The sequence below is a fragment of the Aplidium turbinatum genome, chromosome 3, assembly GCF_918807975.1.
Source record: "Aplidium turbinatum chromosome 3, kaAplTurb1.1, whole genome shotgun sequence".
Taxonomy (NCBI): Eukaryota; Metazoa; Chordata; class Ascidiacea; order Aplousobranchia; family Polyclinidae; genus Aplidium; species Aplidium turbinatum.
The window spans coordinates 44,387,905-44,401,694 of NC_137474.1; the positions used below are offsets into that span (position 1 = coordinate 44,387,905).

General features: G+C 39.5%; 1 protein-coding gene across 2 annotated transcripts in view; it reads left to right on the top strand.

Annotated features, from left to right (window-relative positions):
• Nucleotides 1-13,790, top strand: part of LOC145767615 (uncharacterized) — a 111,553-nt gene that overhangs the window by 38,019 nt on the left and 59,744 nt on the right. For both annotated transcript variants that reach the window (XM_082579468.1, XM_082579467.1), the window contains exon 2: nt 5,481-5,642. In XM_082579468.1, coding sequence (XP_082435594.1) covers nt 5,481-5,642 — 162 coding nt within the window. The remainder of the gene's footprint in view (nt 1-5,480; nt 5,643-13,790) is intronic.

Here is a 13,790-nt window from a genome sequence, read left to right on the forward strand (position 1 = left end):
TGGTGTCTGGAAAAAGCTTCCTCTTTCGGCAGCATGATTCCAAATGCCACAAATGCAATTCGCTCTGAGTATTTTCTGATGGAGCACAGTTTTGCACGGAGAAAAGTTGCTTCCATGTGAACCTTTCAGTCGTCGTAATGGATTAGAACCTTTCGGTTTGTATGTCTCAATGAATTTTTTAAATCGTAATTCATTAACGCAATGACCACTTTTACATCCATACATCCGGCACACAAATTTTTCAATGCCTTTTTCAATGTTTTTCGAATATACCAAAGCAGCAAAGGCATGTTGAGCATTCACATTTTTCTCCAATATATTAAGGGGTCGAACTTCCCCTATACCCAAAAAAGCAGCTGTATAATCACAGCTTGTAAAGCACTGAAAACCGGGAAGCGACCGAAGCATGTCTGGAGATAAAGTACTGCCAAGCTTTGATACATCAATATATCTCAGAGTGTTGTTTGCCTGTACACCAAGTTCCATCCATATGTTTACGTCTTTTTGTACGAACGACAAATTTCCCAACAGTATAATCAGAACATCCGTGTCAATAGAGCGGACTACCTCATTTTTGACATCTTGGCATGCGGTGACGATGTGGTACATTAGGCGCGTATCTGCTTCTTCGTGGTAGCATAACAAGGACTTGTCTTCACCACACAACATTTTTTCGCCATCTTTTCGATAAACATAACATTTTTCATCAAGTGTAGCATAAAGAACCTTTAAGTCGAGGAATCTGGAATACTCATCTGATTTCCAAGAATTATCAAGAAAATGCACCAATGCTTGCTTGAAGTTGTCATTCCTCATTGCGACTGCAAAATTAACAGGTCGTTTCATGATCTCTCTTTCGATGACGTATTGCTGATCGCGGAAGCCATGAATTGCTCGGCGATCTCGCTCGACATCTTTGATGGACGGCGATACAGTTCTATCGAAAACAACGTGTGTTGTTTTCCCACTGTGTCTGCACAATTTCTTCAAAGTCGTGTTTGCAACACCTCCGAACATCAAATTTGAAGAAACCACTTTGGGGGTTTCTTCAAATTCCCGGGCCCCTAAAATTATCCAGGGCCCGGGTCCAAAAGTATCTCCTGGACCCCCTGTCAACGCTACTGGCTACTGCAAAGTGTTGCGCATTTCCTCAATATTTTTGCGAGACAGATGAAGTAACGATATTTGGCAATGAGTAGGCTACATTTCAGTAGTTTTATTTTTTCCAGACATAGGTATTGCATTGCGACTTGGAAATATGGCAACGAAGGACTTGTCCAAAAACTTCAAAAAATTTGTGACATATTTCATCATATTTTACGTTCCAACAATGATAGCTGTAGCAAGATCCCAGTATCAATTGAGCAATTGTTTAAACTGGAAATTGGTCTTTTTATGTTCAAATTCTAGAACAATTTACAACCAGATTACTTCTCTGACCTGTTTAAATATGTCAAAGAGGTTCACAGCATGTCCACAAGAAACCATGACTAAACATTCCATACTTTTCAAAAACGCTTACTCAACATTCAATAGAATTCACAGGTGCGAAAACATAGAACGAAGTTCCTTCTTCAATTAGAACGATTGATTCAAAGTCAGTTTTTGTCCACAAACTAAAACAACATCTAAGCAAAACAGATACGCAATAGAAAGACCAGTGAGGCTGTTTTGCATGCTCGTGAAGATTTCAGTTTAACATGCGAAATAATTTACATAAGATTACATAAACAATACTGCCGACTGCTGGTGCCGTACTTTTATTTTCGTAGATATCATTAGCAAACGCAACACTTCACAACCAACACAACACCGTCATTAAAGGGTTGAGAACTTCACCAACACCATCAAGACATCATCATCTTAACTATCAGCTCATCCATTCCAGCACCCACCAGGACAAGAAACAGTATCAAACAAACTGGCTCTCGAACCTCAATCGTCGTAGGCTACTGTGTGATGTGCAGTCTGACCATAGAAAGAGCTCAGCCTCAACTCCATGCTCTCCTGGGCCACATCGAAACGGGCTTTTGCCTCAGGATGGGTTTCTTTTACAGTATGTTCAGCTTTCTTTCTCCATCCTATTATTATGATGATTGCTCAAGTGCTCATCCACAACAACATTGGAACTGGGAAATTCTATCCACAATACTTTACATTGGTCTGTTATTTAACAATGCATAGTGTAACCTGTTCGTGCTTCTGTTTGTTTTGTTTTATTTTTTGCTGCTTGTTTTTTGGGTTTTGTGGCCGTGCTAGCTACAGACATACAGCCTACCTACTACATAATTTACTATTCAGGCACGTCTTAAACCTTCCAATGTTTTGCCACCTTTTTCCGTTCATTGACGGGCTGGTATTTCGACTATTGTAGCTAATACTATCTTTTTTGTTCCGGACGCGTTAATGACGAAAAATAAATGATATGATATGAAACGTTGTGAGAAATAAACTGAAAAGGTTCGAAATTAATGTTTTTTAAACGAGCTGACCAGCGCGGTGTTTAGGCTGCATGAAAAGAAAATCAATAATTTTACTCTTCATGATGCACTATAGTCTGAATAATTTTATTAGCTCACTGGTCATTAAATAGACTACACATTAAATATTAAGCTCGCTCACATTAAATAGACTACGCTACCGGTATTCTAAGCAATTAAAGACTAAATTTTTATTATTTGATGGCCCTTGTCAACTGGTTACTACCGGTAGTTGTCGTGGTCGAATTCTACTTTTTGCATCAGCCTGATGCTTCTGTGCTACTAATGCTGTCTGCTAACCTGAGATGTAGCTTAGCGTTTAGTTTGTCGTAAATATCTTCATCAAATTAACCTTTTCTATTGAGTAGAACTAAAAACGGTAGGCTACTGGAACCGGTACTACACACTGGCAAGATTCAAAATCTTTAATCTATAGTCTATAATACTAAATCTTACATTTCTAATTGCGCAGGTTAACTGGCAGTCAGTATGAGAATTTCAGAAACACCACCTGGAGTTCTCTATGCGCTATTATCGTCTTCGACTCTTGTACGATATAAATATAACCACAAGAGTAGCATAATATCATTATGTTGTTGTACAGAGTAACAGTTAATAGTCTATGACGAAAGCTTGCCTTTTGCGCCAAATCATTATCACATTGTATGCTACTGTTATGTACACTACAGTCTTCAACCGGTAAAATATTAAATTATAGCGCAGTTGCTTATTATGGAATTATGACTTTCGCACCGGGTATCAGTCTTTGTGCTAGGAAAAATCCTCAGCTGAAGCAAAAAAATTTTGACGTTTTGCAAACACTTGGTTTTATCCAAATAGGCTACAACCTTAAATTTGGGAGTTATATGTCCTAAAATGAGGTTAAGCCCCACCTTGGAGCCATAAGAAAAGTATTTTCGAACTCAGTGGAACGCGTCCCAACTGATGATACAAGTTCCATCTTTGTACCTTATGATCTTATTTTTACGTATTTTGCACCAACTTTGGGGGCTCTTTATTCGGGAATGCCCCACCTGGGGCGACCAAATTTTGATGTTCTGAAGTCCGTAAGTGAGGTACTATCACCTACACTTGGTTTCATCCATGTACCTTATGATGTTAGTTTTGAGAATTTTAGGGGTCATACCCCCAAAATGAGGGTAAGCTCAACCTTGGGGACATAAGAAAAATTGTTTCGAACTCAGTGGAACATGCCCAACTGATGATACAAGTTCCATCTTTGTACCTCTTTGATACAAGTGGCCGAGTGGCAGCAGTGGCCGAGTGGTTAGCGCGTTGGGCTCGCAGTCGAGAGCCTGCATGTTCGACTCCAGCCACCAGCACTTGCTGTTGTTTCTCTGGGCAAGAAACTTTACGATAATTGCCTCTACCCAGTGATCGATTTCGAGTAATGGGTAGTACCAAATTTAAGTCATAAATAGAGTAGACAACCGGAAACAGACATTGCAGTAGGCTGCAGCGTGGGTCAGGTGTACGTCGGAAGGCGTAGACCGATGAATAGCGCTCAGGTCCGCTTTCCCGCAATGCAGGATAAAGATAATAAAACAAAACAAAAAAAGTTCCATCTTTGAACTGATGATACAAGTTCCATCTTTGAACTCAGTGGAACATGCCCCAACTTTGGGGGCCCCTTATTTGTGGATTGCCGCACCTGAGGCACCCAGATCGACTTGTTCTAAAGTATACAAGTGAAAGCATGAAATCTGGCGTAGGTTTTGTTCTTGTACCTTATGGTGTTTTTTTACTCCCAAAATGGGTTTTTCACCGGGCCGTAGCCCCCAAACGCCCCAGCAGTGAAACCTCGGATGTGGGTTTCTGAACATCCCACAGTGGGGCAAGGTTGATAAAACACTCAAACCTTTTGTACTTTATGGTGTTACAAATACGTCACGGGCTGCGCCGGACTATAGTCTTCTTACCTGTGCCATTTCAGGTTTTGAGTTTGAACAAATATTAGCCTGTTTATTTTGAAATTCGTGTTTCGGGTAAAATTCGTGGTTAGGAAAATCATTATACTAGACTAAATTGTCATTTTACTGCTTGGTGGCAGAAGTGACTATTTTTCCACCAGAAAGCTGACATGGGCTCGGTACCCAGAAGGAGCCCGGTACTTTACCATCTGACGACTGAAATGGCTGTTTTAACTTCTGATGGCAATTCCTTTAGATTTGATTATATTAAGATCTTGATAATGTTTGAAGTCCTGGGAATTTTTTAAATCCGGACGCCTTAAATATTTCCTGCCGGGTCCAAAAGTACCACCTAGACCCCCCTGTCAACGCCCCTGTTTTTGACAGCTGTCTAGTGCCGTTCGAAAAGCACCTTATTTGGCCTAAAAATAACGAAATCTTTCACAAAAGTATTTACAATATTCGAATATATACGAAACAAAACCAAGACAAGACAAATATTTTTGCCTGTAAACGAAGTGAAACAAAATATTTCAAAACTTCTAAACGAACTTTTTTTTATCTAAATAATTAAGCACTTTTGGTTTTAAAAAAACTAATCATAAATTTGCTAAAAGAAGACCATAAGAGAGAAATTCGTGCGATTGATATCGAGATAACTATTTGCATTAACCGCACAACATCTCATGAATATCTTAAAAAATTAACCTGTTTTTGCGTTTATATGGCCGAATCATCAACGCACCATGAAACAGACGTTTTATTACCGACTTTGAAATCCATTTGTATCGACGTTGTATAATATTTATAAAATATTTACTCATTGGAGTCTGATTGATCCACTCAAATATTTACGAGCACTGAATGTTAAGTCGCTCGATTTGTGAGTTTGTCATAAAGGAACAAATTGCAGACTACGAGATGCTCCAAATTTGCAAAGTTTGGAATGCCCAAAGTTGTAACAACAAATCATAAGTTATACGTTATCTTAACATCAACAAACGATATTATTTATCATATGATTTTTACAATTTGTGTGTTTTTATTACGTTGCATTTTTATGTTGTAGATTGATGTGCTCGTTCTTACTAGCAATGCGATCAGTGATGAAGTTGCGGCTTCTTTATTGAATGCAATCCCAAATGTGAAGGCGTTGACGTTACAAAACTGCCTGCTTAGCAACCACGCGATCACCATGATTGCAAACAAGATTGCATCAATGGATAACCCGGTAATTATTGAATGAATATTACGTGGTTAAGTAAGTTAGTTATCATAAACATAATTTTGATTTGTTCAGAGCATCATGGTCCAACTGCAGGGCTCATGCTTGACATTTCCGTGAAATACTTTCTTTGACCAGCGAGCAACAGCAAAAAATTTTATCATTTCTTTTACTTCAAAATTCATATTATTTACTTTTAATGTAAAACTAAACCTATACACTATACAGTAGTATATATTTATTACTATACTTTTAATGCCAAAGTAAACAAGTAATTTTCTGTGTTTTGAATTAATGCATATTGAAGCACAAACAAACAAACATTTTGAACTAAATTACATTGTTATTTAGTAGTGACGTAATAATTTGCGCTTATCTGTCAATTCAATCCAGAACTTTCACTCAAGCAAAATGATCAAGAAGATGAAGTTATTAAAAATTAGTACATTATATTTTTTATATAGCTTTGGTAGAGAGATACTTTTTGAATACCACAGACAGTTAATCGATAACAGCTTGATAAGATTAAATTGCATAATTCGATAATACAAAAAATAAAATACAGTAGCCAAATAACTTCAAACGCTTTCGGCAAAACTTTATGCCCTCGTCAGGAAAATACCTTAATTCATCTAAACAAAAACAAATATTCGTGAAATGTTAATAATAAATGACTGAAAATAAATAAAACTGCACTGATCTGCGTACAAGCAACAACTGACCAACAAACACAAAAGGTGGTAACAATCTGTCATAAACTATGCGTGAGTGTGGTCGTGAGACAAGATAGTGAGCGGAACAACATAAAGGCAATCTAGGGAAAAACCACTAAGCAACATAAAACAAACGTAATCTAATACAAATTCAACAGAAAAGATGCCCCTCCAGCGAATAATTGTTTGTTGACAAATAATGAAGGGCCTTCATCAGAACTGAAGATGCACTGAATAAGTGCGAAATATATTTTCTGTAACATCTACTGACAACTGATCCCTGTTACCTTAGCAATTGAGGTTTTAGCTACTTTAAACTAAGCATTAACATAATTTTTAACAAAAGTATTCATCATAATAGTATAAATTTAAGTTGTTATTTTCTTAAAATTAAATTTATAGTTATGTTGATTCAAATGTCAAGTTTAAACTATATAATTATTCATAAAAAATTCCCCTTAAAAAGATCCCCTATAAAATTATGATCAATTCAATTTATTTTTCTTTGTCAGAATGCAAAAGAAATGATATTGCGAAAAAGAAATGCAGTAACAAAACCAACAAAAGGAAAAGGTGGCAAAACCTTAATGGCTTAAGATGTGCATGAAAGGATGTAATATTGCGGTCTATGCATCAATAAATTTAGTTAAGCACGGCCACCAAACCTGATACTTTAAAATAAGTTGATGAAATAGTTAAGAATCAGTCGCTTCCTCGTTCCTGGAACAACTGGAGCGCCAATTCTTAAAGCAATGAGAACACGACTGAACCCAACAACATCACAAAAACAAAATAATATACACAGTTACACACACATATTGAAATTACGTAATGGACTATCAAAACAAGGACGAAAGCAAAAGGGGGACGAAAAGCAAAGTATCTCCACGTGGTCGTCCCCGCAAGTACCTGGTCTGGGAAACTTAACTTGCTACAACCGTCGCTATAAAGTTATCATGCGGAAGAACAATCATCAGAATGGCATACCCAGGCCAAGCACAACGCCCTTGTCAGGGCGAACAACACCAGCTGTTGTAGGTCAAGGAGTGACCATTCTGCAACTAAATGTTGAAGGCATCACCAACGCTAAACTAGACATCATCACGCAGTTTGCCCACAACAACGATGCAGCGGTGATCATCATCCAGGAAACTCATTGCTTGACCCCGGAGAAGCTTAAGATTCCACACTTCAATCTTGCTGCCTGCACCATCAGCAACAAGCATGGAATAGCAACATTCGTAAAAAAAGACCTTCACTGGATACAAGAGGCAACTCCCACAGCAGACGGTGATCTTGAATGGATCGCAGTACGAATACAGGATACGACTGTTGTGAATGTCTACAAACCTCCTCCAAGTAGACTTTTTCTGACATCATTACCATCATTTCCTGCACCCTGCATATATTCAGGGGATTTTAATTGCCGTCACACTGATTGGGGTTATTGCAACAACAACACTGATGGTGAAACTTTAAATGAATGGGCTTCTAAAAACGATCTTTGCCTTATATATAATACTCGGGACCCAGATAGTTTTCTATCGGGACGATGGAACATAGGAGCCAATCCTGATCTTGCTTTTGCAGGAGTACTCCAAGGCGAACCCATCCCAGATCGTAAAATCATAGAAAAATTTCCCAGATCTCAGCACAGACCCTCTATAATCTTTCCTGCATCTATTGTGCAACCGCTACCAACCAACCCAGTCAGACGCTGGAACTTTAGAAAGGCTAGATGGAAGCAATTCTCTGAAATCACGAGTAAACTAGTTCATACTCTACCCCCACCCAATAATGCAGATGTCAATACCTCCTACACAGTAGGGTGGAGTGGAAATAACTTTTTCGCGAAATTCAAAAACATAGCCCCCTAAAAAGTTGCTTTTGTTCATGAAAAACACATTTGTGAAAAAAAAAAATAAAAAAAATAATGTGTTGATGAAGCTCAAAGATGGCCGCCAACTTTGCTTGAAAATACAGTAAATTCACCATAACTTTTCCAATACTTGCCCAATTTTCATCATATTTCAGCAAGCTTTCCTCGCTCATGTCATAAAACACTAGAAATGCATATGATGACAGCGTGAGCAAATTATGACGTCACCAAATCCAATATGGCCGCCAAATTATATTTTTTTTTCATTTTTTTCATTTCTACAATTTCTTCTTTCATTTTTTTATAGTTATATAGGCTACGTTCTCTTCTTCAATGGGTATGATTGCGTATTAGCAGAAAACATAAAAGCTAGAAAAAAGAAACAAAAGGAGAACATTGTTTAAAGCATTGAGAAATGACCCCAAGAAGTTGTGCAACTCAGTCATCTGCATCATCTCAGGTTTATCATAGTGACAGTAACAGTGACACAGAATGTCCTAACAATAGTGGTTCATATATAGATGCTTCCTGTCCAAAGAAGAGAAAGGTCTTCCCCAAATCTTTGCAAACAATGGCAACCATTTGTGACAGATATGGAGTCTCAGATTGGGCAGCTGCAGCCATAGCGAGTTCTGTTCTTGCTGATGTTCTTGGTAGCAACCCCTTGGTGATCGACAGAAGCAAAGTTCGCAGGGAAAGGATGAAGAAACGCACAGCTTTTTTGTCAGGTGAAGCCAGCACAAAGATTACAGGTTTATGTTTTGATGGTCGAAAAGAGAAGACAAGGTTTAATGCAAAAGAGATTGATGGCAAATTTCATTGTAAAATAATATCAGAGGAACACATAACAATTATAGCAGAACCAGGATCATCTTACTTCGGGCATGTTTGTGCAAGTAACGGGACAGGGGCTGAGATAGCTTCAAAGTTGTTAGATTATTTAGAAAAAAGGGGGGTAGATACAAATGAACTCAATGTTATTGGTACTGATGGAACAGTCGTCAATACTGGTGTAAAAAAGGGAGTCATTCGATTAATTGAAGAGTCACTAGGTAGACCATTACAATGGTGTATCTGCCTGTTGCATGTCACCTTTATTTTGAAAGTGTATGCACCGATGTGGTTCTCTATTAAAAAGGCATTTTTGTGTACAGATGGAGCAAAACATGTTTACCATATGGTAGACAAGGCCAGATATCTTGAGGATGAGCTTAAGGAAGTTGTTATGAATGCTATCTAGAGAAATGCTTTTGTTGCGCACCCTGAAAACGTTTTGCTGGCAATGTTGGCAGACGACAACATCAGTATCAGAGAACTGGCTCTCAGGCGAATACTGAAGTCCAGAGAACGCAAGAGCAGCAGTACAGTGCACGTTTTCACAGATTTGCTTCGCCATGCAGCAAAGCAAGCAATTCCTCGTGGCCAACGCAAAGAATACATACCATGCTGGGAAGAAACGTGTCAAAGTATGTACGAAGACCTAAATGACTCCGAAACACCTGAAGACTTCTAAGAAAGGTCTGAAAGCCTGATGCACCACTTCAACACCAAACGCCAGGAGCGATGGATTGAGACAGTCGAAGCTATAGACTTTACCCACTCCAGTCGTAAAGCATGGAACACAGTCAATCGCCTGACTGGAAGAAGTTCCAGAACCTGTTCGAAATGCCCTGTAACACCTAATGCCATTGCATCGCAGGTTGTGGAAAATGGACGACACCAACAAAATATAAACCGCAAATTTCAACGTAGAATCTCAAGCCTCACGTCAGAAATGCAGAAGGATGACAAACATAACAACGAACTAACTGAAGACTTTTCGACCGAAGAAATGACTGAAGCCATAAAGTTACTGAAAGCAGGGAAGGCTCCAGGTCCAGACCTGATTCACCCCGAATTCATACAAAACTTAGGAAAGGAAACAATTAATTGGCTACGAAATTTTTATTCTCATTGCATGCGAACCCTAAAGATTCCTAAACTCTGGCGGAAAGCATTGATTGTTGCAGTCCCAAAACCAAACAAACCGGTAACTGACCCAAAGAGCTATCGCCCCATCTCCCTATTGTGCGTGGTATTCAAACTAATGGAGCGCGTCTTACACCGACGAATGGAACCCGTGGTTGACCCTAAACTCCCAAAGGAACAGCAGGGTTAAGGAGGGGAAGATCAACAGTCGACCAAGTAACCTTGCTTACACAAAACATCGAAGATAGGTTTAAGGCCAACTTGAAGTCGGGAGCTGTCTTCTTCGACCTTACTGCGGCATATGATACGGTTTGGCACAGGGGCCTCACTTACAAACTGCTGCAGATAATCCCAGATAGACACGTGGTTAAGTTTATTGTCGAACTCATCTCCAACCGCAGCTTCATCCTCAAAACCAGCGACGGAAAGAAAAGCCGACAGAGGCGTTTAAGAAATGGAGTTCCGCAGGGATCTGTTCTCTCCCCAATGTTGTTCAACATCTACATTTATGACCTTTCAAATACTTCCTATAATAAATACGCATACACAGATGACCTGGCTATTCTTTATTCTCACCGCAAATGGAAAACTGTGCAGAACACCTTCACTAAGGATATGGACATTCTATCTTCCTATCTGCACCAATGGCGCCTCAAGTAGAGTGAAGCGAAGACCGTGACTTCTGCCTTCCACCTAAGTAGTAGAGACTCAAACAGGGAAATTAACATCCAAAATAACGGCCGGACACTTCCTTTTGAAGCCACACCCACATACTTTGGGGTTCGACTTGATCGGTCTCTTACATACCGCAAACACTTAGAACACTTACGCGGAAGAGTGACAGCTCGCTGACAAAAGTGACTGCTCTCTTGAAACGTCTTGCTGGTACAAGGTGGGGTGCTAGCCCCTTAGTGATGAGAACAAGTGATTTAGCCTTAGTTTACGCCCCTGCTGAATACTGTGCTGCTACTTGGTGCAGAAGCGCCCATACGGACCTTTGGTCACAGCGGTAAACCATAATCTCTTCGTGGGAAAATTGTAACGTAAGATTCCCGAATCCGTTCGTCTGTATGTAATGACCAAAAAAGAAAAACTTTTTGAAACGTCTATTCAAAAAGTGTATTCCTGTAAAATCAGCCCGTGGCTTTCGAAATCGAGATGCAACGCCGTACACCTCTAAAAACTGTCACTACAATACAAACTACTTAGATAAAGACGGAATTTTTGTCCAGCTAGCAAGCACTAAGCAAACAGTTAAATGTGCGACTAACTCTCAAGCAACCATTTCACGAATGACTAGAATAGATATCAATATCTCAAAATCACATATGCAGTACTGTGACGCAATAGTGAAAGACATTGTCACGCAATTCAAAACAGGTGTTCAAAGCTGGTGATCCGATGTTTCATGTTTAAACAGGTTTCAAACTGAAACAGGTTTAAACAGGTTTGACACAAGTCTTATGAACGATGGTGCAATTTTGGCACATTTTCTAGCAACTTCCATGACGTAATATTCAGTAGACTTGAACGGTTTTTTTATGACGTTTGATTAGGTGAACAATTGTCTGGAACATAGCGGCTCCTAGTTATGACAGTCTGACATGGCATAACTAAAAACGAATTGACGACAATTGTGAGCCAATGAATAAAAACACATGATACACAAATTCTTTGAATCACTCACGTTTAAGTTAATACGCAAATACAAAGGGCATGCAAAGAATGAACAGCAATACGAATAATACACGACGATACATGAAATTGGTACCATAGGTACACACTAAAATGACGCTATATACAATGGTTGCGATAATAACCGACTGTTCTGGGCTCAGACAAGGGTCGGCCACCGCAGACAAAACCAGGCTCAAACCCTAACACTTAGGTGTTCTTTACGGGGGCGAGGCACGAAATATCCCTCAACACGTAGTCTACTTTCACTTTCCCCGTAGCCTACTCTCATCATAGTTGCAGACGGCAACTTTGGCTCTACGAACCACAGGCTTCCCTTTCCTAATTTGTGGAACTACCTCATGCACCCTCCCAAGTTGATACTTCCCACGTTTACCAATGTCTTGGAGAGAACCTACCACTACAAGTTGACCAGGCTCCAAATTCTCAGCCATTTTTAGCCATTTTTTCCGGCCCTGAAGACCTGGCAAGTAAAAATCGATCCATTTACTCCAAAACTGCTGAGAAAGTGACAAATTGAACCGATAATCCCTTCTTAGTTGGTCACGATCATGTGGTGGCCCAACAGCACAGTATGGGTCTAAGTATGGGGTCAAAAGTGAGGTAGGGGTGATGACAGTAAAATCCCTAGGGTCGTCACTCAAAGGTACCAAAGGGCGTTCGTTCACGATCCGAACGGCACTGCCTGTGTACGTAAGCAGTTCAATAAAATTGGGCTTACGAATTGAAGAGTCCAAAATGTGAAAAAAGTATTTAATCACATCGGCCATGAAACCAAACCTTTCAAGCCGAAATCTAGCCAAAAGATCTGCCAGAGCGTTTAACAAATCAGGACACGAAAACATTGCATCATTAACACAAGTTCCTCGAAATTCAGACTTGCCATCGTAAACAATGTGCTTTTTTAATTGTGATGTCACAAAGTATGGTAAATACCATTCAAATCCCTTGACATTTCCTGCTTCACCAGCACGCTCAATATAGCCATTAGATTTAAGATCTTTCATGGTGTCAGTAAGGAAATCATGAAGTTCAGGTTGTTTTATAGCTTTCTTCCTTAAAGCAGCAGCTCTATCTGACGCCAACACAAAATTGTTAGGTAAATCAATATCTTCCTTCAACAAAACAGGTATCTCAAATCGACCATCTTTCAACTCAATATTCGGTTCAACAAGTTCTCTAGCCAAATTGTCATTGCGAGACAATTCACAGGTTTCATTTTGCAAGGTCAAATCCTGAATGACTTTATTCAGGTCTGCTATTTCCATATCACGAGACTCAATTTAACGCTGAAAGCCAGAGATGACATCCGACTCTGAAGACGTCTGCACTCTGCACACATTAGCAACGTTTTCATCTAAGGGCGACTTACCACCACAAGCCAACCAACCGAGAAGAGTGAGCAAAGCATGCGGTTCACTACGATTTTCACCAACACGCTCTTTTTTGGCCCACATCAAATAAGCGTTATCGTTGCCAATCAGCACATCTACAGTAGGCCTACTACAATCATTCAAATGAAACATATTCACGTCATGAAAATTACGAAAACCACTTAAATCCTGCTTATGTGGTAAAGTTTTAACATCGTCAGCCCAAGCTGGGTTAACCACCGAAGTTATATCACAAAACAGTTCATCTGTCTCTAACGACTGGATGTTGAGTTTAACAAGGTCAGCACGAGTAGGTTTCTGACCAGCCAGACTATCTATTTTAAACGACGCTTTATCGTACGATTTAAGATCAAGTTCGCACACCAAATCACTCGAAACAAACGTCAACTGCGAACCAGGATCATGCTGACAATACACCAACTTCGATTTGCCAGTCATTGGATTCAAAACACGAGCAGCAGTAACGCGGTTAAAGGCTGCTTTAACATTTTCAATCTTAACATTA